General features: G+C 53.9%; 1 protein-coding gene across 1 annotated transcript in view; it reads right to left on the bottom strand.

Annotated features, from left to right (window-relative positions):
- PFKP (phosphofructokinase, platelet) overlaps positions 1 to 20,511 on the bottom strand; it is a 47,608-nt gene extending 27,097 nt beyond the window's left edge. Inside the window, exons 1-2 of the mRNA XM_081818896.1 lie at positions 20,316 to 20,511; positions 8,854 to 8,927 (exon numbers count right to left, since the gene is read on the bottom strand). Coding sequence (XP_081675022.1) covers positions 8,854 to 8,927; positions 20,316 to 20,427 — 186 coding nt within the window. The 5' untranslated portion in view covers positions 20,428 to 20,511. The remainder of the gene's footprint in view (positions 1 to 8,853; positions 8,928 to 20,315) is intronic.
- Positions 20,512 to 26,590: the final 6,079 nt, after the last annotated feature.

The following is a 26,590-nucleotide window of genomic DNA, read 5'->3' as shown; positions in this document are numbered from 1 at the left end:
CAAAGGCAGATGCTTAACGACTGAGCCACCCAGGCGCCCCTACACATACTTTTATAAATTCTACAGAGTGAACCTGCTCTCAACTTCTCTTTCTTCTCTTTCATTCCATGCCACCCTCCTCTTTCCTATTTGTCACACACATAATACTAGGCTACAAACACACACACCTGTGTCCCTGTCTATATTTGTACATATTTGTTATATAGTTACACATTGTATATGACATGTAATATATTATATACAATATATAATCCTAGTTTCATATTTCTAATATATTGATATACTATATACTATTACAAATACAACAAATATATATTTTATATATTATACAGAGTATACATTGCATATAACATCTAATACGTTATAGTTATGTAATATTTTCTACTACATAGTTACATATACATAAATACACATAAACCTGTGCATGTCACAGTCACAGAGGTGTTACGTGTGACAACCAGCAAAGGGACCGGTGGCCTAGAACGAAGCAGAGAAGCGGAGAGCAGGTGCAGGTTGGAGCTGGCCAGCCTCCCTGCGCCCCCTGCACGGAGCACGTGACTCTGGGGCTCTGACGCTCCAGAGCCCCCAGCACAGGCCCACAGTCTTCACAGGGCAGTGACGCGCACCTTCTAAACGCACCCCCGTGAACCTTAAAGGGTGCGTGTTGTGCATTTTTAGCCCATTCCATATAAAGTACTGAGCCGCTGTGCTTGTCACTGTGGAGGGTGAGAGTGAAAAGCTGGAGTGTGATTTGATCCAGGCCCGGTTCCTGGAAAGGGAGCCCTTAAGAGAGGCGGTATCTACACGGGGCCCCGTGTGTGAGCTCCCCAAGCACAGAGGCTGCAAAAGCAAGCCCTCCTTGCTTCTAAGGGCGTCCCAGGGATCTTCAGCAGAATATTAAAAACAGGTAGAGAGCCAGGTGATAGCTAGATGGCAGGCAGACAGAGAGAGGACAGACAGAGGGAGGATCCAGTTCACCGAGTGTGGCAAACTCCCAGGCTCCTGTAAAGAATGGCCCCCATCACTCTGCATGCATGCCACAGCACGGCCTGCTGCAGATACAGCACTCAACAAGTCCACATCCACAGCGGTGCAGACTGAGCTCACTTCCAAGAGGCCTGGTCGGCGGGGACACCACTTGGGAGCGGGCCTGCAGGCTGACTCCAGCTTCCAGAGCCTCGGCCACCTCGCGGACATGGACACGGCCCCTACGCAGAGGCATGAGGTCTTACCTCCCAAGCCTGTGCACACGGCGCTGAGGACGAGAGAAACCATTACTCCTGAGGCCAGGAGGACAGGTGTATGCGAGGCCGTCCCGGGCGGGGCAGGGTGGAGAAGTGTGCTACCCACAGGCTTTGGCAAAAATAGGACGTGAACACCCTCTCGACGCCCACAGCTGCGGGAGTGATTTCTGCACACTCCACCTCGGGGACCCAGGGGATGGGGCCGCCCCAGACGCTGCAGGGCTGACGAGGACACAGAGGCCGGGGAGCATCCCCAGCTTGTCAGGGGTGTCTCTGCTGCATGTGGCTGTCAGCCCTGGCCCGTGGAGGATTCCCACAGCTCGTGCCCCCTGGACAAGCACTGTGCCCAGCTTCTGCTGCTCCACAGGGGCCGTGCTGGGAACACAAAAACCCTCTTCGCCTTCAGGGTTCTTGCTCAGCATCTAAACAGTGACTTAATAAAAACATGGATAAACTGCTGGAGCAGGAACGTGGAAAATTGTTCTGTAAATCCTAACACGTATTTTGAAACGTAGAACGTTCTCCAAAGATCCTTTATGTCGGGCGGCATAGAGACCCTGGGACAGCGAGCGATAAAGGGATTTTTGTGATTAGTGCATCCACAGTGTGCTCCTGACCGCACGCCTGGGCGTGGCAGGAAGTGACTCACCCTCCATCTGCAGACTCATGGAGCTCGTGCAACCCTCGAAAAGATCTCCCAACTGCAATTTTCAGCGGTCTTTCGCTTACAAGGAAGTGGTTACTAAATTAAGAAGACTGATTTTACAAAAATATACTGTAATTTATAAATTCGGATGTGCTGTTTTCTGTGGAAGTCTCTTTGGAGGCTTGAGTACTTTATCCAGCCAGAGCCCAAAATATTTTCTGAACTTCTTGGAATTTGCCTTCAGAGTCAGTTCGATGACTCGCACAGGAATAAAAACCACAGAAAACCCTTCAAAGCCACACTTAGTTTTTAACCCTGAGTAACACTGCCTGCCTTGTTGATCCTCATTCCCACGATGAGCCCAGGAGACGGTCAAGTGTGCCGTCTGTTCAGTGACATCTGGGAACACGCCACAGACTCTGAAATCAGCTTGACTTCTTGTTTGAAACGGTTCTGAGCAACAGGCAAAGTCAGCGTAGTCCCCAGTTTGTTCCTCTAGAGACTGCTGCATCTAGAGGTCACTGTGACCTGCGTTTTTGGGCACCTGTTAAATCCGTTCTGAGGAGAGTCAGAGCTAGTCCACTGCGGGTGGCTTTCTCTTATAAGAGATCTCATACTACATATGGTTTTTAAATTAAAGACCCAGAGAGAAATCATAGTCCTGCGCTATATGGCCTAGTGGGCTTTTCCCCTTGAACACGTATGTTTGATGAGTGCACCTGTCTTCTCAACTTGATAATGGTTTTTTCTGCATCTGATTTCCTGAATTACTGGGTCAAGAGCTCACTGAGTGGCAAACACTCCAACTACCAGCGGAAACAATCTACCAAAGATAGCGTCCTTCAAAAGTATTTTCTAGATATCACGGTGACCAACACCAGAGACTTCTCCCCGTGCTTTGCTGCCTTGAGTAAATACATATTTTTGACTTCCTGGCTTATTTCTTAGTAAGTTAAAGCATTTCGCTTACAGAACTTGAGGGCAAGCACATAGACAGGTCAGCTCTGAACTGCTCAAGTGTTAGAGTTGGTAAATGCCATCGTGCAAGACTAGGTGAGCATGAAAGAGGTGGCCAGAGGTCCTCTGGGTGGGCAGCGGTTTTCAAAGTTCAGGAATCATGACTCTCTTCTGCTACAGGAAGTTCACCGCAGTCCTTCCCGCCCCCACACCCAGCCCCCGCTCGGCCCCCGCCAGGACCCTTTGGGGCGCAGATGCCCTGGCCTGGAGGGCCCGACAGCCACTCCTGCTCAAGGAGCCCATGACTTCAGAGTCACCTTTGCACGTGTCTCCGGCAAGAGGTGGTCAAACTCTGACCTTCTAAAATAGGTCAGAACGTGCAAGGTCAAGCACTACGTGCTTGTGGAAACCTGACAACAGAGACCAGTGGGATTGATTTAGCCGTCCGGCATTATCAGATTTCTTGACACCAAAGCTGCTAATCCCCAGTTCCAGGTAAGTTATAAAACCCAAAGCAGGACGCAGCAGGTGCGCCTCCTCCAGGTCAGAGAGCCTGCTACCTCTCAGACAGCCCCTCACCCAGCCGCATGGTGATAACACACAGGAGGGGCGAAAGCGGTGAAGGAGACCGTCCTTTTGTGATTAAAACATGGCAACGGTAACTAGTACAAGCCTGTGAAAAGCCCAGTGCACCATGGGGGCAGCAGGAGGACCGGTCACAGAGCAGGTGGGCAGTCAGAGCCGGTGCTCAGGGCGAGCAGGGCTGGGTTCCATTATCTAGCCGTGCACCAGCCAAAGGGCCGGACCTGCTCCAGCTTGGCGGTCTCACCTCCTGGTCACCTGCAGACTGATAATTTCACTGCACATGCAGGCATCCTGGTACTATTTTCAGATAGACGTTTTGTGGTGAAGCAGCTCTGACTTTAAGGAAGTGAAGGTGCAGAGTTACGTGTAAAACCTCTGGCAGAGGCAACAGTGTGGTTCTGGTCACCGTGCCCGGCCTTCCCGGCACTTGGGGGCAGGGGGAGGCAGGGATGGGATGGGTCAGGGCAGGGATCACAAACCAGACACGCCCCCAGAGGTCACCCCGGCATCCGGGCCCCTCTCCTGCCGTTGGGTGGCGTCCAGCCGCTCAGACAGTGTCTGCCTCACATGACACTCGGGGAAGCCCAGAGCCCGGCCCCGACGGGAGGTCAGGCCAGGAGGGGAACCACCGCATCTGAAAAGGCCTGCCCGGCCTCCGTTGGGAAATGTGGGGTTTGGGTTGTCTGTGTTTCTGCCACAAGCATGCCATTTCTGACTTTCAAAATTGTGAAAGCAGGCAGCTCATCAGATCCGAGAAGTCACGGGCCCTGTGGCAAACAGAGGGTTTCTGTTCGGAAGGGGAAAATGATATTAACCTATTAGCAGACACATTATTAAAGCTTGTTTATCCGAGTATTAAGTCAGCCCTGATGCCCAGGGCCCCAGCCCGCTGAGCTCTGTGGGAGGCCGGGGTCCAAAGAGAAAGCCTTCCCCGGCCTCTGGGGCAAGGCCAGACCCTGCACCTGCAGCCAGAAGCTGGTGAGGCCAGAACAGCGCTCTGAGCTGCTCTGAGGCCCTCTCAGTAGGAAGTCCTGACCAGCACACACGGAGATGCTTGTTTTTAACCCAATCAGCTGCTAAATGTGATGGGCACCACTCCAGCCTTTCTTCGAGCCTCAGAAAACGGGGATATGGGCCCTGTGGAGATTTACAGGTTGGCATGAGCATGCCCAATGGGGAAGTGTTATTATAAAGAGGAAACACTTTTTAAGTGAGTCCTATTTAAAGAGCTGTAATTTTTGTCAATCTGCAGGAAAACCTTCAGCTAATAGGATTTTGAGCCCACAGATTGCATGAAATAGGACTAGCCTGTCTCTCCGACCAAGATCACAGGAACAGAGAACATATCTCCTCCCCCTGGTCCACCTGAAGCCAGGGTGGTCTACTGAGCATAGTCTTGAAAAGCCACGTGATGTCCTTGCCATCACCATCCCCAAGTTGCTAAAGACATCTGTAGGTCTCTAAGGAAAAACCCTAGCCTAGAAGGGGAAAAAAAAAAAAAAATCAACTGGCTCCATAGGTGGAAAGAATGGGTTAATCCACCACCCGCCCCAGCCTTCCCAGATGGCGCCCTTGGGCTCGTCATGCACCACACGTAGACCTGGCCCAGATTTATAGCCCTCCCCAGCTGCCAGCCAGACAGCACGAAGCCAGTGCCAGGCCCTCGGCAGAAACGTCAGTGTTCTCTAATCAATCCACTTCCCACAAACTTTCTGCTAAGGAAAAAACCCCAAACCCTTTGTTTACATAACACTAACCTGTTTAACTGTTTAGGTGTGCCGGCAACCTTGAAAGCTCTAGGCAAGCTTAGAAACTGGACCACAAATGAACACACGTGTGGGACAGGTTGCTGAATGAGGTTTTAAAAAACAAAACCAAACATCTTCTCAATTTGAGTCCAAATCGGTCTCGGACGGGCGTCCCCGACAGGGGTGTGTTTGCCCCCCCAGAGGACAAACCTGGCACGACTGTGGGGCATGGGGTGGTCCTGGCCGGTGCCCCGTGGCCCCGTCTTAGGGGCAGTCACTCTAGGAGGGTACGGATGAGTCAGGTAAAACTGGCAGATTTTAGAGAGGCTTGGATTTCAGAGACAGGGTCGTCGACGTCTGTCCCGAAGAGCTGATGTTACCCCAAACTGGTGCACTCCAAACTGTCTCCCAGGGCAAAGCCCGAGGGTCTGAGGCCGGCCGAGGGCTTGGTCTCCAGTGAGTCCAAGACCATCTCCCATGCAGCTGTAAAGAACAGCCCTGGTTCCCTACAATTTCTCTTTTCTGGGGGGAGGGGGAGGGGTGTCGCGAGAAGCACGGTCCACTCTCCAGACCGATGACTTCAGTTCACGTGAGTGCAGCTCCAGGCTGCTCCCGTCTGCTTCCCGTCTCCAGGACTCACGGGCGGACTGTTCCTGGTTCCTGGAGGCTCTGCTCTTCTCCCCATGCACCCTCTATCTTCCACCCAAGGCCCAATTACCGGTAAACCAGTTATTACGAAAATAGTCATCCTGACACTCACTACCCTAAGCCTGGATTCTCTCTGGCTCTTCCTGATGGAGAAACTGCACGAACCCCTGCATTTCCCTGAAAGACATGGGATCCATTCAGAGTCAGGACTCCTCGCTGCCCATCTGTGGGCGGGAAGGGGCAAGATGCCAAGCCCACCCCACCTTTCAGAGAGGGCGTGAAGAACACGGCCTCTAAAGTGGGCAGAACACAGCCCCTAAAGTGGGCAGGAGGGGGGCGCCTGGGTGGTTCAGTCGGTTTGGGTCATAATCCCAGGGTCCTGGGATCGAGCCCCGCGTCAGGCTCCCTGCTCAGAGGGAAGCCTGCTTCTCCCTCTCCCTCTGCCGCTCCCCCTGCTTGTACGCTAGCGCTGTCAAATAAATAAATAAAATCTTTAAAAAAAAAAAAAAGTGGCCAGGAGGAAAGCAGGCCGTGGAGAGCAGGCCACCTCTCCCAGCGGACAATGGGATGGAGGCATCTGGTTTCCTAGGTCAGGATTCCTCTGAAGAAAATCCAAGATGCTCTTCTCCTAAGGAAGCCCCAATGTCCTTATGTGTGGGCAAAGCTGCTATGTTCCTGCTCAATTCCTTAACTGGAAATGTGTGCAGTCTGGCAACAGAGGTCCCACTAAATATCCTATCTAAAACTGCCAGAATACAGAGCCAATAAAACCAACAGAAACATAAGACTTAAGTCTGAAGGATTAACGTCGACAGTTCCTATGTCAGTTTCCACACTCAAAAATTCAGCATGCGCACAGGCCCACCCTGCTCTCACAGCAAGGACACATCCAGCCCTTGGTTCAATGCGGGGCTTCCAGACCTCGGCACTGTGGGCCCTGGGGGCCAGATCACGAATTCCTTGCTGTGCGAGCTGTTCTGGGCATCAGGCTGCTGAGCAGCATCCCTGCTCTCTGTGCGTGAGATGCCGGGAGCACCACTCCCACCCGATAACGGGACAGTCAAAAAATGTCTCCAGACACCCACGCCCCTGGGGGGTAGATCCCAGCCCTGTTACTGGTTTGATGGGGCATGGGAGCTTTCTCCCCCCTGCCGGTGACAGAAGACACGGAAAAAGCAAACTTTTTTAAAGAAACACGCGTCAGTTTCTTTCACTATAAAATACCGGATATGACTTCCTTCCCTTCCCTCCCACACCCGCTGTCACCTCAAAGACCCAGGGGGGGCCGGGGACGGAAGCTCAGCCCACACACCATTGCAGCGCCCCCGACCAGGGTGACACCCGCTGCAGGGCACGTTGTAAGCCAGGGGGGTCCAGATCGGCAGATCTGAAAACACGCCGTTAATTACAACAGAAGAACCTGATCTGAGGGTGCCCCAACCCCTAGAAGATTTTTAAAACCAGGTTCACAGAGGAACTGTGGTCAGGCCAGGGGGTGGTGGTCTCTCTCAGCCCTCAGGCAGAAGGCAACCCCTCCCCAAAATGGAATAAAATAAGATAAAGTAAGATAAAAAGGCAGAGAGGTCTGTGTGCATGCAGTCTCCAGAAGTAGCAGGAACGCACACACATGTGGACACCTGCAGGACACTAGACGTCGAATGGAGGGGATGGGGGAGGGAGCCTGGGGAGCCTGGCACTCTGTCCGCGCTGGTGAGGGGGCAGCTGGTGGCCAGCGCCTCAGCCCAGGGCCGACGCTTAAGGGCACAACGTGACCCCAAAGAGCTGCAAACAGAACAGGACCAAACAATAGTCTGGGAGAGCTTTGGTTGGGCCCATCCTGTAACATCATCCAAATCAGATAAATGCAAACCCCAAACTCACAGAACCACAGCTCAGAAAAGCACACCAAAGCCCACGGCAAAAAAAAAAACAAAACCTTTTTCCAGCAAACAATACACAAACCATTATGTGGCCCAGTGAGCACAGACTTATGAACAGCCACTTCCCAGAAGGAGAAAAGGACCTGGACAGTCAGCTCCTGGAGGGCGGGGGGCGCGGGGGGGTTAGGTCCTGCTGCACACAGGACAGGCGCCCAGGAAGAATCAGAATACAAAATAATGGGCGCCTGGGTGGCTCAGTCGGTTAAGCGACTGCCTTCGGCTCAGGTCATGATCCTGGAGTCCCAGGATCGAGTCCCGCATCGGGCTCCCTGCTCAGCAGGGGGTCTGCTTCTCCCTCTGCCCTCTTCCCTCTCGTGCTCTCTGTCTCTCATTCTCTCTCTCTCAAATAAATAAATAAAATCTTTAAAAAAAAAAAAACAAAATACTAATGGTGGTTTTGCAGGAACCAAGCCATTTAAAAAACATATGCTCTTCTTTCTGTGTTTTCAGCTTTATGAGATTTCATAAATTTAAAAAGTAAATATAAATTATTTTTTCCTGATAGTTTTTGAAATAACTAGCACAGTCCAAACTACACTGGCGCTTTCCCTCCGAACTTGGCTTACTTCTCCACGATCAGGACCCCAGGAGCTAATGGGCCAGGGCTGTTGTCTTGTTTCAGGCGCTTGGTTTCGAAGTTAACACATAAACGGTTGTTAGGGAGGTGGTCTGGGTTCTACAGTAATGATGAAAAGCTCAAAGTGGCTGTTTTCTCCCGCTTACCTTAACACTTATTCAAATTCACCCCCATATTAAATGAATATATCTCGTCTTTAGGGAAGAAGGGCTACAAATAAATACATTAATCCCACGAGACCATTTTGCGCCCCGTGGGCTCTCCCCTCCCCGAGCCCTCCCTGCCACAGATCTCACAGGCCTGTACCTAGACCAGGTAGCGCCACCCCCGTCCCGCATCCCTGCGGGAACCCCCCACCGCCCCCCGGCTGCCGGCCCCTGGGGCCCTGGCCTGGCCTGAGCCTGCGCATCTGGGTCAGCAGAGCCCATCGGGGGTCAGCAGAGCCCGGGGAAGGCGCGAGGCACAGGTCCCTGAGTCAGAGAAAGTGCAAGGGAGACGCAACACTGACCTCATAGATAAAGTACACTTTGGCCCCCACGTATATTCCCATGCGCACCACGGCACGGACAGCGGCGTTCATACCTGCGGAAGGAACAGGGACAGGAATCAGTGACCAGGCTGGGACGACTCTGGCGCTAACATTGGACCCGCTGGGCCCAGGGGTGAACCGCGGGCCCGCACAGAAGGCTCCTCATGTGGAGGACGGGCCTGGCGCATCCCTCTGGGGTCAATGTCAGCCCGGTGCGTGTCATCGTGAGAGAGCCCGGGGCACCTTAGAGTCGCGGGGGGCTGTAGGCAACACGGCCCGCTCACTAGACACCAGCGGGGAGGGGTGTTTATGTGCAGTTAGCCTTACTCAAATTTATATGGAAAAGGACAATTTCGGTGATTTGAGGAGGAGATGAAAGAAAAATACATGATTTCATTAGCAGCTACCAGGGGAAAACAATTTTTAGTCAATGGCCTTATATTCAAAATAAGTAATGCTATTTTAGTAAAAGAAAAATTAAACCAATATACTATAAATACCTACTCAAGATAATCTAGGACATTTTCCACACTTTCCCAGGGGCTATTACTTAAAGGGGATTTAAAGTGACATTTTTTTTTTAAGATTTATTTATTTGACAGAGAGAGACACAACGAGAGAGGGAACACAAGCAGGGGGAGTGGGAGAGGGAGAAGCAGGCTTCCCACTGAACAGGGAGCCCAATGCGGGGCTCGATCCCAGGACCCTGAGACCATGACCTGAGCCCAAGGCAGAAGCTTAACCAACTGAGCCACCCAGGCACCCCTCAAGGCAGCTTCGTGCAACATGGTCTCGTGTGTCCACCACACTCATTTGCTCTCCCCGGGAGCTGCACTTGTGAGCAGCCCATCTGAGCGGTACAACCACTGTGGAGACCTAAGTGAACAGGTGTGGATTTCGCCCCTGCAGAATCCTGTGTCATCACCGCGGCTAAGAGTTAGGCCTATGAGGACAAGGGCCGGGCCAGGGCCTCGGGGAGGACACAGTCCCCAGCCTCCAGCGTAGAGCCCCTGGGCTCCCAGCCAAACTCCACGAGCACACCCACCCAACAGCTCCAGTCTGCCTTCTCCACGAGTTTACATTTCAGAAACCAACGTCGGGACTGAAGATGTTGAGAACACCAGCCATGAAGTAAAGGCCACTCCTGGTAACGGCATATGGAAGGCGCCGTGGCTCCCAGGGGTGTTAACAGACACGGAGACTCCATTTGTGTGTACAGGAATGGTAAACCTGCTCAGAAGACGGGGTAGAAATGTTCACGCCGCACTGACCCTCCTCTGAGATGCGAGAATAAGGCCATTGGCTCTCGAAGGCGCCGAGTCTGAAAGGCTGCCATAGGCCCAAAGCTGGACGAGCTGTGGACCTTAGAAGTCAGTCCACGGCTCACGCACAGATAAAATCTACATGGACGTGGACATGTGTGTATCCGGAGTCTCACTACTTCATGTTCAAACCTCGCTTATGACATGAAGAATTTGAATGACCTACTGATTAACAGGTGTTCGTCCCTCCAGACCCCGCAAACTCCATATATCAAGACGCGATGGACTCCTGTTCCCCCCTCACGCCCCCACCTTCTGCCCGTGTTTGCTCTCTTGCTGCAGGTATGGCTCCCTGTGACTCACGCCCAGTACGCACGCCCTCCCCAGGCCCTGCCCCTAAAACTGACATTTCTCCCGACCTTTGCCCCGAATCCTGCCATGTCCCTCTAACGTTATCCACACCATGGCCAGAAGGACTTGAAATGGCTTTTTTCTCTTTGGTTAGCAATTGCACAAGTAATTTATAAGTACATTCTTCTTGTTAAAAAAAAAAAAATAGATTTTGGAAAAGGCACAACTACGGAGACAGTAAAAAGATCAGGGTCACCAGGAGCTTGGGGCGACAGGAGAGGTAGTGATGTTATTCTGATGCTACACGGGTGACTGCGGTCATTCCACATCTGTCCAAACCCACAGGACACACACCACCAGCAGGGACTCTGGTGGAAACCATGGGCTTTGGGGGAGGATGGGGAGTCAGTGCAGGTTCATCGTCTATAACACACGTGCCACAAGGTGGGGACGTGGGGAGTGGGGAGAGCTGCGCACCTGTGTGGCAGGGGATACAGGCACTATCTGCACCTTCCACTCAATTTTGCTGTGAAACAAAACTGCTCCAAAAAATAAAATCCTTAAAAAAAAAAACAAAAAATCAGGGGGGCCTGGCTGGCTCAGCCCCAGCAGCATGTGACTCTAGGTCTCTGGGTTGTGAGTTCAAGCCTCACTTTGGGTGCAGAGATTACTTAGAAATAAAATCTTTCTTTTTTTTTTTAAGATTTTTATTTATTTTAGACAAAGAGAGTGGTCCAGAGGAGGGGCAGAGGGACAGAGAAAATCCCAAGCGGACTCCATACTGCACATAGAGCCCTACCCAGGGCTGAGATCCTGACCTGAGCCAAAAACCAAGAGTCAGACCCTCAACTGACTGAGCCACCCTGGCGCCCCAGAAATAACATCTTAAAAAGTAAAAGCTGCCCTGCGTCTTTTCCCCTTGCCTGCCCCCTGGAGCCAGCCAAGGGACCCCCGTAGAAACGTGGTCCCACGCTGTGGCGCTGTCCTGGCACCAGCCGGAGGTTGACCGTATCAGCCTCCGCAAGCACGAATTCGCCCACGTTCCTGCTGTGGGTCCTACGGGGCTTGCACGCCAATCTGCAGGGAGAGATTTTCCACCTCGGGACTCCTACCTGCTTGGCCCCGCCCCCCGGATGCTCATCCTTGAACCTCAGGGCCCTCTACACAGCACAACCCACAGCTCCCCCAGGACTGCCGGATGCGACCTCGAGACGGGGCTCCTGACCTCCAGAAAGCCCACCCACTCCCCTTCTCGATGGGAGAGCGCCCCACGCCCGCGCGCGCTGTGGGGCAAGGCCACACGTGTGGGGCGTTAGCGCCTCCGCAGCTGGTCCGGGGCGCACGCAGCCTCGCCCGCAGACCTTACAGGGATGGAGAGGCCCAGCTCCTCGCGGGCCCTTCGGACAGACTCCAGGATTCTAGGGCTCGCTCGGCGGCCACTGTCCCAGGGAAATTAACCCCAAACGCTTCAACCACACCAGCACGATCACCAGGTGACCAGCATGATTAATACCCGACGTCAGGCCTTCGCCCTCCTGAGCACCCCTTTATGAGGACACAGCTCCAGGGGGTCGCTCCTAAAGGCACGATAAATTGGGGGGTTCTAACCAATGTAAGCAATGGCAGGAGGAAACTGTGACAAGTACACGTGATCCGGAGGGGACGCCCAGGAGACCTGTCATGGGTGGCCCGCACACCTTCACACCAGCCCCAGCACCTGACTCACACCCCAGCCTCTTGGGGTGAACCTGTGCTCACCTGAGAAGGAGCTGGTCACCTGCAGCAATGGGGGTCCCCTCGGCGCTGCCAGAGCCCCCGGGGAGGGAGTGGAACCTTCCGGAGGGCAGGGACGGAGGAGCCGGACTCGGCATCTTCCACAAGTTCCCCGGGAGGGCGAGCTGTAGCCAGTGCATCCTAAGAAGCACCTCCCAGCCTCCCCGGACTTTTACTGAAAGTGAGTGCAGTTGAGTTAAACCTGCTGACCTCTTCCCACAGCTGGGGCCAGCCCCGGGCGTGGGGCGTGGGACGTGGGGCGTGGGGCGTGGGGCGGGCCTGTGCCTCCAGCTCAGGGCGGATGGATGCTCACAGCAAGCCCGTGGGGTCCGGAGTCCCCCAGGGGTGATGAGGAAGTCAGGCTCTAAGCAGACAAACGGAAAGCCAAGGGAACAGAAATGATAAAGGGCACACCTGCAGTGTAAACCTTAGTCTCCGTTATATTTTAACTTAAAAGACGAGCGAATTCCCTCTGGTACAATGGCTGTGCATTAGAATCTCCTAAGGGAAACCTGAGGAATAAAAAGGGCTGCTGGTCCCCAGTTCTGGGTTTCACTGTTTGGGGCGGGGCCTGCTGGGTCTGCCAGGGCTCCCTGCCAGTGGGGTGTAGGGTTGGGCCCTGCGGGTGGACACCTTCCAAGGAGGGGCCCCTGGAGGACAAAAACCAAGCACAGCAGAGAACACCCCGGTGTTCCCCCATGGCCTCTGTCACACACAGTTTGGACGATGGGCTTTGTTCCTCGTGCTTCTGCTTTTGTGTTGGTAGCCAGATCTGGGAATTCAAACAACTCTCCTCATTACTACCATGGGAAAATGTAATCCTGCTACCAGGTCAGAATCGTAATATTTGGAAAGTAACCTCCTTGTCATTTGTAAAAATTTAGACCCTGGCCCGCAGGGAATGGAGAGGTTGGTTATGGAAACCAAAAATGAAATGCACAGACCTTGAAAAAATTAGGAGCAGCTGAGTGGGAACTGTGTGATCAGTACTTGAGATGAGACAGACAAAACAGGCCATTAAACCGCTGTCTTGATTTTACATATCCGCTGCTTCTTACTAAAATATCCTGCAGGGAAGCAGGGCCGTTAAGATCATTCCTTCCTGAATTAAAATAAACACTTAAAAAAAAAAAAAAAGAGTTGTTCAATCAGTCACTATATTGTATATCTGACACTAATAGGACACTGCATGTGAACTATACCGGAATGAAAACAAAAACTTAAAACATTATAATAAAAAAATTAATAATTTAAAATAAGAAGAAGAAAGATCATTCCTTCCTTGAGGTCATGGAGTGCAGCGGACCTGTTTCCAAATGCCTCCGGAGATCTGCTCTGATAACATTTAAACTTGGGATATTCTGCAAGAAGCAAAGGATATGTTGATTCTAATAAAATAATGGGGGTTCATTCTTGTTGTTTCCCACGTGATCTGAAGAGTACAATCAGTCTCCTTACTTAACCCTTTAGACCAGGCTGTCTGGAGCTATTTCCCCCGGCTCATCACCTTCCCCTTGAGATGGCCACCCCAGGTGCTGGAACCCCACTGTCCCTGGGACGGTGGCACCTGGCCGAGTCAGAGCGGACTGCATGGCTCAGCATGGAAAAAAAAGAATGTGGGATATCTTATTGACGATCTTTATACTGATGAGGGATTGACTACTAGGTTGGATAAAATATACATTTACAATTAATTGTTTTCGTGTGGTGACAGGATAAAGTCACGTACATAACGGGCTTCGCGTGGGAGCCTGTTTCTCCCACACAGCATGGGATCTAGTTCTGAATCTACTCTGTAGCAGTAGTGTGTTTACCTTACTTCAGGCATCAGTGCAAAGCTCTTTGCAGAAGGGGATGAATATTCCCTTCCAGGTACCTAAAGTAGCTAAGCTCCTGCTGATGGGTTTCCGCGGGTCTTCCCATTGCTCACTAGTGTAAGCACCGCTGTAAAGAACATTCCCTCACCAGCCTACCTGCTTCCACCTCTGCTCCCGTCCTCGGCCTTTCCTCCTGCAGTACAGATAAGCTCCTATCTGAGGCAAAACCCTCCACTTACAAAATCCACCCCACATCCCTGGGTCCTCGCCATAGGGGCACCCTGCGGCAGGCGGGCCCAGCTCCACCCCCACAGCCCTCCAGCCATGGCCCAATCCGCTCCCCATGAGACCCTAAACTTGGGCTCCCAACCCCACCCCTCCTGGCTGCCCCACAAAACGACCCTTATCAGAAGCAGCCAGGACCTGCAGGGGTTTTCTTGCTCCCACGAGGTAAATCCAAAGTCCTCATTGCCTGGCCCTCCCGGGAGCCTCACCCATCTGGCCCTGACCTCCTCCTCCCAGCCCCTACACACACTTCCCCCCTCAGCAGGGCTGCTTTGCCCCAGCTCACGCCTCAGCCCCTGTGGGTTGGGGGTCGGGTGCAGGGTCCCTGACCACAGGTGCCTGGGGCCTTGCAGAAAAAGGGGCTCTTTCCTAGGTCTGGCTTGCTTCCAGCACTCAGTGCCAGCCCCCTGAGAGACGGGGGTCCACTGTCGGCCTGAGGCATGGCCTCGCACCTCCACGGTCATCATTCATTGGTGGGATGAGGATACGAAAAGGGGAACCAGACCGTAGGAATGTTAACCCAGAGCTGAACCAGTCACCCTACACCACTCATCCGACCATTTTCTGGCCAAAAGAAACGTCCAGCCACGTCACTTATTTACACCTTTTTATACAAGGGGTCCTAGGGTAATTAACCTTCCCAGTCAAGGTCCTCATCAAGGTCAGAAAGCCATCCTACGAAACTGCCCCATGCACCCGGGACGCAAGCGTGGGGGACCAGGTGTGATTCTCAGGCCCCCACTAGACCCAGACCCACAAAATCAGAAGGGCTATGCAACCGGGAGGGAGGAAGCTCGCGAGCCCCCAGGGGCAGGAGGGCTGGCGGGGTCCTGAGCGGTGTGCTGCCCTTTCTCTTCTGCGCCTCCCCCTGTCCTCCTCCTTCCACTGAAGGGAAGAGGAAGGGGAAGAGGAAGAAGGGAGGATGGAAGGGGACAGCGGGTGAGTGACTCTGCGTCCTTCATTTTGCAAACGAAAAATAGAGGCCCTGCCCAAGGCTAGCAGAGAGCAGAACCAGGAACCAGGACCTATTAATCAGTCTTGCGACTCTCGAGGCTCTGCTCTGCCACACGCTTTGCTGCTTCTTATCCTGACAAGCACAATTACTGTAATTCCCAGCAAGCTAAGTAGACAGTGGCGAAGATGCAGGGCCCGAAGGGGCAGTGGGAGGACACGGGGGCTTCCTGGCAGGGGCGCTGCAGCAAATAAAAAGGGAGCCCCGTGCCAAGCTTGCTTTTTCTCAACATAAGACTGCCTGTTCTTTATCCAAATACACCTTCCCAACCTAGTTACAACCGCACTAGGCCTACAGTTTTGTGTCCCGACGTCTGCCTTTACCACGTTGCTGGCCCATCTCCAGGCTTCTAATGGTGATTGCTTCGACGGTCCATCAGGTTGGTGGAGCGTGTCCCACCGGCCCCAGTTCTCCCTGATGAAAGGTTTCAGTTCTGAACCAAAGCTGTTTGTTCCCCCCAAGGCAGGATTGAGTTTTTCTGAAAGAAGACATAAGCGCCTAGCTTCTGAGAGTCGCCTGGGGGTGCCCCGCAGAGTGTGTGCATTACAGAAGAGGGTGCAGTGGCTGATGGTCCAAGGCACTCATGGGGTGAGCACTGTAGTTCTAACACACCGCCTCCTAGATGCAACCATGCTTGCTAAATTAATTACTAAATTTTACATTGGAAAAAAATCCCCCCACTCTAGAACGTATGTGTACAGAGTTCCAGGATAGTAAGGGGCCCCCAGGCCTGGGCCCCCGTTTCCCTCTGCACCGAGCTGGGCTCTGCAGCCAGCACACCTCCGAATGAATACAGAAGGATCCTGCACAAGCGGGGCCCCAGTGCCATATTCAAGCAGTACGTGATCAATGGCTGAACCGCCCCGTGCTGGGCTCCAGCCACCAGTGCCCCGCAGTTCTGCCGACCGCTATAAAGTTACAAGCTTTGAGGCATTAGCCATTCCCAGATCCTGCTCTGCAGATAGAAGAGTGCTTCTGATTAGTGAAGGTTCAAGTCACTGGAATGACTTAATGAGAGAAGGAAGGAGCCAGGACTGCAGTCACCCAGCATTTTATGAAAGGGAGTGGCCCATAGGGCCCTGGAGGGATTCAGGGGGAGCCATCCAGCAAACATCCCAGAGCCTGCCTCCTGCCGCATCCTGTGCTGGACACCAGAAATGCACTGAAGACGACCTCCCATCCTCTCTGCAGCCTCAGGGCTCAGCCCCGTCTACCACTTAGAACTCAAGGAAGCCAATTCCTCGCAAAGCTCGCTCACTCCCGCGTGAACCAAGAACAAGTTAGTGCACACGAGCGTAGCGCCCGCCACCAGCAAACGTTAGTGATTCTTGCTGTTCTTTTAAAGACTGACACGGACTCAATTTATGTGAATTCTCTGGATACTGTATTCATGTTTGCTTCGCCTTAGGCAAAAGAGGACTTTATAGCCACGCTGCCTGCAGGGGGCACTCAATTTCTCCACCTTCTCATCTGCACCTGGCTGATCCCACAGACTGTGTCTACGCCCATGAATCATTTTTGGTGGATGACACAATCTTGCTCGAGGGTAGCTACTTACTTAGTCATGGAAAGGCTGTCTGTCCAGCAAGGTGGAAATTCAGTTTTAACTTGCAGACATTCCTTGTGACAGCAGAAGAAACCCGAAGAATGAGAAAAGTAATTAGCCCTGGAAATAGTCTTCCTTAGTGGGCGGGGCTGGGGCAGTAAGAATAGAGATGCAGGATTTACTTTTGTTTTTTAATAATTACTAAATTCGACTGGAAAACAAAGTGTTTCATCACTCTGGCTTTGGCTGACCTAGTGCTATCCCTGTAAAAAGGTGTTTTCTGCTCTACTACCAAAGCTGTTTAAAAATCATCTGGACGCCCCTGAGTGGCTCAGTGGGTTAAGCATCTGACTCTTGATTTTGGCTCAGGTCTTGATCTCAGGGTCTTGAGATGGAGCCATGAGCCAGACCCTGCCCTCAGCAGGGAGTCTGCTTGGGATTCTCTCTCTCCCTCTCCCCCACCCCACTCTCTCTCTCTCTCTCTCTCTCTCTGTAATAAGTAAGTACAGCATACATAAATAAAACCTTTAAAACTTGGACTTTCACTTTACAAGGCCCCTGAAGAGCATGGCCTCCTGGGAAGTCCCTGGGACTGAAATCTGACAGAAGTTGGTTTAAATACTGATAGAGGCCACATATGAGCTGTGTAACCCAAACCAAGTTGCTTATGTCTCCGTAGGTCTCTCTCCCCACCTCCAAAACGAAGACATACATATCTGGAAGCAATGTGATCAGGCCTGGAGATAACTGTAAAGCTCCCGGGACACAAAATGTGCCCAATAAATAGTAGCTATGCTCACCTCCCCCCCCCCACCCCAGTTGGAATTTGACCAAAATTTTACATCTGATTGGAAAACCTGACATTAAGACTTGCATATGCTCCCCTGGATCTTTAGCAAGGAGCCAAATTCTCTCTATCGCAGGGAAAATCAAGTACTGACAGAATTTGGAGTCAGGATAAAATGGCAAAAGAACCAAGCGTCTCAGACAATATCTCTAAGAACGACCTTGTCTAAGGGTCTGTAAACGTGTTGCTGCTAAGACCAGCCCCTCTGAGCACATGTCCAGACAAGCCTTCTCAGAAGGACATGTGCTCAGATGCTCCAACAGGTCAGAGCAGCAAAAAAGCGGGAGACCGTGCTTTGCACAAAGTCCAAGAAAACCTCTCTTCTGCCTGGGGTGAAATGCTGGGAGCACAGGGGCTCTCCCTGGGCCAGCCCTGAGGTATCAGCTGAGAGCATCTCCCGTGGCCCTGACACCAACCAAGCAGGCTTCTCGTGTAATTTGGGTTCTCAGAGTATCCTGTTCCACTAAGCAGAAGACAGGTGGACTTCCTGGCCCCTATTGGAACTACTCACAAGTGGCTGAGCCGGGCTAGGTTCTGTGTGTTGCACCACGGTCCCCAGTGCCTGCACGTCATTTACCAAGTAGCTGAGCAAACTCTTGGGCAGGGATTCCAAAGAGTGGACCCATAAATGCTTTTTTTTTTCCCCCCAAACAGACACAGCACCTTAATTGTCAAATAACCTTGAAACTCTGGCCTTGAAGCCTGGTGGTTTTAGAGACTAGTTCCTCTTCCTGTGCCAACGTTGTATTCCCTTGCAGGGCCCCGATTGTGCTTCCTAATTCGTGCTAGGGCAGGTCTCCAGACGCACATGCTTTTTATGCCATGTGGTAGGAAGCCACTCTTAGCCCCACCGCGACCCCACAGGGCTCCACGTGGCACACCTCTAGGTGTTCATTTACGTCACGTGGGCGATATCCTCGGTGTCACTGCATTTCCCCAATCCGGGCCTTGGCTCTACCACTTTTTCCTTCTCCGGAATGTTTTTACACCGGGGCTCAACTTTACTAGAATACCAGTTCAGGCAGAACAGCCCGGCTTCGCTCGCGGGCGCAAAAGGGGCCTGTGCGGTGGGGGCGGTGACTGGCGCCGCGGTCCCCGCCCACAATAGGACGAGGCGGGTCTCACCGGGGACTCACGCTCCGGGGACTCACGCTCCGGGGGCGCTGCCCGCGCTGAAGCGCCATCCCCTCACCTACTGCGCGCCGCGCGCCGGCTGCGGGGCTTGATGCCTAGGGCCAAGGGCGCAGGGCGCGCGGGCGGCGACTGGCCGGGCATCACGTAGACGCGCGGCGGGCGGGGCTGCGGCCACAGCGCCCCAACCTGCCAGCCCCGCCCGACTCAAGGGCGAAGGCAAGGTCAGGCGCACGGCGGGCAGTGGGCAGCAGGCGAGGGCGCCCGGCGCAGCACCTGAGCATCCCTCCACCTGGTGTGTCCTGGAAATCTGGAAAAATCGGGCACCAGGGGTAGGAGAAAGAGGAGGAAAGAAAAACCAAACCCAGCTTGGGGAGGCGTCCCCAGCCAGGGCGATCTTAGGCTCCAGGGACGCATCCGCCCGCAAAGCGGCGATCCACTCTCTAGCGGGCGGCTCGCCCCACCCAGGGATTTACCTGGATCAGGAAACCCCACCGCCTGGAAATCCCTGTGCCCCACGTGCACCCAGCGCCAGGGGCCCGGGCGTGGCCATGTCACCCCCTCCTTTAAATTTAAATACTCTTTAGGTATCCGCGGGCCCTGGGCTTGGGTCCCCTTCTCCCCCAAATCTGCCTCCACATGGTGGGGGGAGGAGGGCTGGAGTCCGCAACCCGGGTGCTGGTGACGTCCCAGAGACCCGGCTTCCTGGTCCTTCCCAGCCGGAGGAGGCTGGCGGGGCGGGCCTTGTGACCTATTTCAGTTTTCGGTTTTGTCAGGAGAGCGGTGGAAAGCCTCCAGCGGAAACTGGGCCGTGGGCATCCCGGGCGGGGTCCCCTCGCGCCCCCCGCCGCGCCCCACCAGGCAACAGCGGGGACCCCGCCCGCGCCGCGCGGGGGACGCGAATCCGCAGGACGCGCGGCGGGGATCCGTTGTTTCCACCCGGTGGGGGCGGGGTGCGAGGGGGGTGGGGGCCGCGGCATCCAGGTGGCCGCGCGACTCCTAAGCTTCCCAGGGGTGTCGGCCCCACCCTACGACTCGGACGAGAAATGACCTCCAAGGGCCGTCCAGGAGACCCCACAGCCAGTCTCAATTTAAAAACTAAACGTGGAGGGGGGAAATTAATTGATCTTCCCGATAAAGGATCCTAAGGCCACATTCTTCCCTCCTCCTGCGGGAGGGAAGACTCCTCCAGACTCCTTCTGAGGCTGCACCGCCCACTCCTGCCCCGGAAGGTACCCCTGCGGTTCCCGGGCGCCAGGATTTCTCCCCCACCCTGCTCTGATCCGCAGTACCCCCTCTCCCTCGCTTCTTCCTGGGGCTCCCATCGCTTGTCCCCGCTTGCCCCGCGTACCCCATCCCCTCTTCCCGGTCCCTCCTCCCATCACTTATCCCCCGGCCCGGTCAGGCGGTCGCGCACCTTGGGCATCCCCGCCGCTGGTCAGCACTCCGATGGCCTTGCCGGCCCCGGAGAGGTGCTCCAGGCACTTTCGGAAGGAGACCTTGCGGTTGGCGACATCTTCGTCGTCCATGGCGAGCAGGCCGAGACTGTGCTGGGGCGGGTGCTCAGCAGGCAGTGCCCCCGCCCGCGCCACTGCGACTCGGAACCGTCCGCCCCGCCCGCTCGGCGCGCGCCAATGGGCGGCCAAGGGCGGGCTCCAGGGCGCGGGGGCCGGCCGGCGGGACGCGCGGGGCGGGGGCGCGCCTCAGGCCAGTCGGGGAGCTCGGCGGGTGGTGGTGCGTCCAGGGTGGGGGAGCGCCGCAGGTGGGGGGAGGTACGAGGGGAGCGGGCGGACCCAGCGCCGAACGTGGGCGGGAGTAGCACGGCGGAGGAGCGCCACAGGTGGGGGCGGGGGCAGCGGATGGTCTCAGAGGGGCGGGGAGGCAGGTGGAGGGTGCATCGCTGGTTGGAGGAGGATCAAGGTCCGCTGGGGAGCATCCCCGGGGGAAAGAAAAGCATGGCAGGTGGGCGGAGCATCTTAGATGGGCGGGATCACAGCAATTGTGGGAGCATTGCGGGTGGCAGGTGGGGGGGGCGCGGGGCCAGCGGCTACTAGGGTAACAGAACCCAACGGAGGCGCTCCCCGCGGGATTCCTCCCCGCGCGGCGCTCGGAGCCGAGGGCGCCCCAGCTTTTTCTACGGCTCCCCCAGGTTTCACCTGTGGCCTGGGGTTGGGAGGACGTGCAGCGGATCCTCAAGCTGGTGGCAAAAGTGGGCGTCGCTGGCTGGCGATGACCAAGCCCTGGGCCTGCCTCCGGCTAGAGGAGGAGCAGGAAGTGACCGCGGAGATGGTCTTAGCGACACCCTCCAGCCAGCCAGCAGGACCTGGTTGCAGAGAAGACAGTGGGGCGGTGGAGGGCGCAGGGAAGACTTGTCGGGGGAGATTAGACCGAAGCTCTTACCTAAGGACACTGGCTTGTACGTGTGTTGTCAGCTAGAAACTCCCACAGCTCTGCGGGGAATCTCCGAACCTAAAACATTCGTATCCAGTATCCTCGGGTGAAGGATGAACGACCAGCCGACTCTTCACCGAGCTCAGCTCAATGCCAGTTAACTGCTTCGGATATGGAGCCCGTCCCTTTCAGAGGCCTAGGGTCACCAGGCACCCAGCACTGTGCTTGGAGTGCAGGTTACCCCAAGAAAAGAGTTTCAGATATGCCCCATTGACAGTTCCCGGTAGGGTGGCACCAGGCCTCAGCTTACAGATAGTGGCTCAATAAATGTTTATCCAGTGGATACAAGAGGGGAAAAAAGCTCAAGGAAAGACTTGAGTTAACCCAGAGAAGTGTGTAATAGCAACACAAACAAGCTATCTACATAGGGCCACCCCCGCCAAAAGATGGCCATACGCACATTTAGGAGCTTACCTCCTCCCAGCTACACCTGATCCTCTAGCTCATCTCTCTGAGCATCAAAAATTTATTGTAAAAGAGAAAGAAATACCTGCGTTAGAGCTGAAGGTCTGACCTCTGCTGGTCAGTATTATTGGTGAATCCCTCAACCCCAGGGTCATCAGAATCACCCTGGCCTGGTTTTTCCCAGCCCCACCAGAATCACTGACACCAGGGAATATGTATTTTTAACAGGCTCCCCCTGTGTTCTAATTATTGCAAAGCCTGAGAGTGACTGCTCAAATGGATTAAGCCTGAGCAGCTTAGGGGCCGCTGGAAAGGAACACTGGGCCTTTTGGGAGTCCTGGGTGGGTGCCCTTCACTCCCCCAGGGCAGGGGAACAGAACCAGGCTGCACCCAGAGGTCCCACACCCGCAGCCTAGGATTTTTGCTCTAGAATCACCCACTCCTTCCTAGGGCATCCTACACTTTAAAACGTTGGGGCACACTGAATTCTATCTTAGCTGAAAGCCCTTTAACTTCGTATACAATTGGTATTTTTGTAATGTAAAGTCAGAGGTTGGCCTTCTGTCACTGAATTGTCTGTAATATGGAAAACAATGGATATAGGGGCGCCTGGGTGGCTCAGTCGTTAAGTGTCTGCCTTCGACTCAGGTCATGATCCCAGGGTCCTGGGATCGAGCCCCACATCCAGCCCCACATCCAGGCCCACATTGGGCTCTCTGCTCTGCTGGAGGCCTGCTTGTCCCCTCCCACTTCCCCCGCTTGTGTTCCCTCTCTCGCTGTGTCTGTCAATAAATAAATAAAATCTTAAAAAAAAAAAAGAAAACAATGGCTATAAATGGAGTCCAAACATGACAATAGGTTAAGTAAATTATGGTAAAAATATGTACTGGAATAGTTTTCAATTGCTGTTACTATTATGAGCATAAACATTTATTGACATGGAAATATGTCCAGGATATATCCGTAAGAGGCAAATACTGTGAGCCCCTGCGTGAGCGTGCACAAGTGTGCATGTATATGTAAACAGATCTAGCTATTTCTATTCTCTTTCTTTTGCTTATTGTGGGTATTCTCTTATCCTGCAATGAACAAGTATTGTTTTGGGATAAATATGTGATAGTTAATTAAAAACAGTAAGGTTAATTGTCTTCAGACGCCCAAGGCTCTGTCTGTTTCGCAAAAGCTAAGATGTATGTATGCAGAGTTGTGGCTCAGAGGAGTCACCCGTCGCTCTCCCCCAGCTGCCGCCTGGAGCCCTGACCCATTGTTCCGAGTATCAGAGTGCCATGTACAGAGACCGCCAGCTAATATGGAGAGACGGAGCCCTCTCCTTTCTTATTCTCTTGCAATACGTGTATTTTAATAGTTCTTCAGACCCTTCAACTGGATGGTTTTTGCGGGGTGTTTGTTTGTTTAACTTTGGCCTTGGAAGAGAAACTGATACCAGAGGGGACAATTGCATGCCCTCCTGACTGCATCGCTTACCTCTAGCAGGATAGGACATGTGCGCTAGTTCTCTGTTGCTGCCTAAAATTTACCCCAAACTTCTGTGGCACACGGCAGCACACGCTTATGTCACAGGAAGTATTGTCCCGTGGTCAGGAATTCAGGCGGGCTTCGCTGGCCCCTGCCCATAGCCTGCCCAGGCTGCAGCCAGCTGTGGGCCAGGGTCTGAAGGCTCATCTGAAGGCTCCCCTCTGCACACACTCCCAGGTTGCTGGCAGGATTTGTTTTCTTCAGGGCTGCTGGAGGAACGGTCCTAGTCCTTCCGACCTGCAGGCTATAACTCTGCCCCTCATCTTGGCAATTTCCTTCCCTTCCAGCCATCCAGCTAGCTTCGAGCTAATCTGCAACCACACCACATGGCCTTGCCTTTTCCGCATGCCCCATGTTCCTCTCCCGCTCCCTAGAATTTGGAAAGTCCACACACCAACGCTCCATCATCTGCTAACCTAGGGAATGTGGCCGCCGCCCCTGCTTCCTGGGGCCTGTTGTCTTTCAGTGTCCTTGTCCAAATTTAAAAATAATTCTGCTCTGCATCTAACAGCTAAACTTTAAATTATATATAGAACATTTGGAGGCTTTCCAAAACCTTGATGCAGAATCACATTGTTGAAGCTAATGAGAATATCTAGAAACTGGGGGGGAAGATGGAGAGGAAGACAGTCTCACTATTTCTGCCAAGTATGTGGCTGTTCAGAGTTTTGACCCTCTGGGCATCTCCATTAGTAACCTGGAGCCTCTCACTGAATAACTTTATTTCCTTCATGGTACGGTGGTGCAGGTTGGCCAATGGAGACTGCCCCATACTAGCAGCGCGGTTAGGATAACAGGAGGCCCCAGTCATGCGTGCAGCGTCCGCGGTGAGTAGGTGGAGGGGTTGGTCTGTTTCCCAGGAACATCATCTGGGCCTTTCCAGGCTTGCTGGTGCTTCTTTCCTCAGAAAGCAGAAGGAAAGAGAGATGGCCGTCTTGAAGAATACGTTATAGAGGGATCTCCCAGTTAGAAAAGGAAATGATGATTCTAGCCACATGACAGAGTGATGGATAACTTCCTGAGACGAGCCAGAGGTTTGGTTAAACATTACTCTGAGGGTGTCTCTGGATACGGTTAGCATTGGAATCCAGCGACTCAGAGCAGCAGATTTCCCTCCCCAATGTCAGGGGGCTCAGCCAGCCCACTGAGCGCATGAAGAGACTAAAAAGGCAGAGGGAAGGATAATTTGCTCTCTCTGCTTGAGCTGAGACACCCTGTTGTCCTGCACTCCTGGGTGCAGGGTTTGGACGGGAATCACACTAGCCACTTTTCTGGATCTCCAGCCTGCACGTGGGACACCATGGGACATCTCAGCCTCCAAAGCTGCCTGAGCCAATTCCGTATGAGAAACCGCCTCATATGTATATAAGTATATCTCACTGGTTCTGTTTCTCCAGAGAACCTTGCCTCGGACGTACAGCCAAGTTAAAGACTTGTCCCGTGTTAGTTGTGAAATGCTCACTCTGAATGCTGATTTGCATATTGCCTCCACAGGCCTGTGCCCTCCGTTGGCATTCGGAAGTTTGGATTTGTAATGCCTGGTTTGTGTGGCTCCTTACATCCCCATCAGAATTGAAATGATTCGTGGCTGAGGCGTTGAAGGGCAAACAGTCCGAAATACCGGAAAGCCAAGCTAATAACGATAACCCATTTTCAGTTTGCAAACGGGCACGCGGGCCATGCGTGTGGTAGAGGCACATGCCAGCACCCAGCGGGAGTTATTAACACTTGGGGGTGAACTTTCTGAGATTCTGATGTAAGCCACAGACCTCTGCCTCTGCCCCCAAAGTACATATATGCGTGCTGCACACAGCTGAGGGAACTCGCAGGCCGTGAGTGGCCAGGGCCGTCCCAGGGCTGACGGCTGGAGGGCAGAGCTGGGCTCGCAGGCCCAAGGGCCGGACGCCTCTGACTTGTGCTCAGTCTCTGTTTGGCTGCCCACCTGCAACCCCTCTTATCTTAGGAGGGCAAGCCTGGCGGGTGGTGTTTGAGCCCAGGCCAAATGGGGACTGGGGGTCCTGCTCCCTGGGGAGGGAGCTGGGGGTCTTGGGCCTGAGTCTGTTGCCGGGTCGGCCATTTGTGCTTTGTCCCCCTCCCAACCCCTGCAGCCCGAGAGCCCTGCAGAGCTCCGTGTTTCTCCCGCAGAGCAGAGAGGGGGCATGGGGATGCTCCTGGGCATGCTATCCCCTTATGAACAACCCTCTCTAGCCCGACCGGCATTCACTTAGGCCTTTCTTCCTCTCTTCTGAGGCACTCTACAGTGGAACACGCTGACCATCTCTGCACGGGGGCGCCCTCAGGCCACTTCCTGGTGACCTGCTCACCCCCTCAAGTGGGGTCCCTCCTCACGTGGGTCCGACAGGCAGGGCGCACAGGGGCCCCGCTCCTGTTTCCCTGGCATGGCACCCACAGGTTCACATAGGGGTTCCACTGCACAACCCGCCAGGCTCCACGCCCCCGGCCTCTGCTGGCTTCAGTGAAGGGCCATTTCTGGAGCCATTTGCTCATTATGTGGGGAGTCAGCTCGCTTAGCCTAGGAGACTGGAGGGCTGCAGACAGAGAGAGGCAAAGACAGGGAGATGCACACAGACGGGCAGGGAGGAAGCAGAAGCTCACCCTGACTCGGAAGCTCACTCCCTGTGGCCCGCCTTCCTGACCTCCACTGTCTGGGAACGTCTCCCTGACCCTGACCATCCCAGGTCTGCCCAAACCATCAACAAACAAGAAAGCTTCTGAAAGCCATTACTCCACTTGTTCTTGTTTCTCAGCTGTAAAGGATGTGGTGCTATTTCCTACATCCTCCCTGCGCCCCCAAACCTTCTCTCTGGTGGGGTTGGTTGCAGTCATTTGCCTTTTGCATCGATTCACTTGAAGACAGAACACACTTACCGTCTCCCAGGATTATCAAGCTTGGGGTCCCCTTCCCTCCCAGCTTCAGGGAGAAGCCTATACTTTAGCTCTCATTTGGTGGCACGTAAAATGCCAAATAAACGTCGTAAACGTCAAGGTTTCTCCTTCTGTCCAAGTGTTGGGTCCGTGTTTTGCTGTCATTACCCTGGCTTAGGGCTGCCTGGATCTCTGTGTCCCATAGATTTATGGAGGAAAAAGCATTCAGGAAGCCCCGATTAGTCCCACGCTGTCGGTCAGGAGATCCCCCCCCCGCCCCCCGGCGTCAGGAGGGTGGCGCGATCCCACAGCCGGGGCCCTAAAGACTCAGCAAAGCTCACGACAGTTCCTGGAAAGGCTTTCAGAGTGTGGATACTCACCTGAACGTCACAGCCTTTAGGCAGGTGCAAGGGA

The sequence above is a fragment of the Leptonychotes weddellii genome, chromosome 5 (assembly GCF_054177405.1).
Source record: "Leptonychotes weddellii isolate Sample4059 chromosome 5, ASM5417740v2, whole genome shotgun sequence".
Taxonomy (NCBI): domain Eukaryota; kingdom Metazoa; phylum Chordata; class Mammalia; order Carnivora; family Phocidae; genus Leptonychotes; species Leptonychotes weddellii.
Note: the sequence above shows the minus strand (reverse complement) of the source record. Positions and strands in the feature narration are given on the sequence as shown.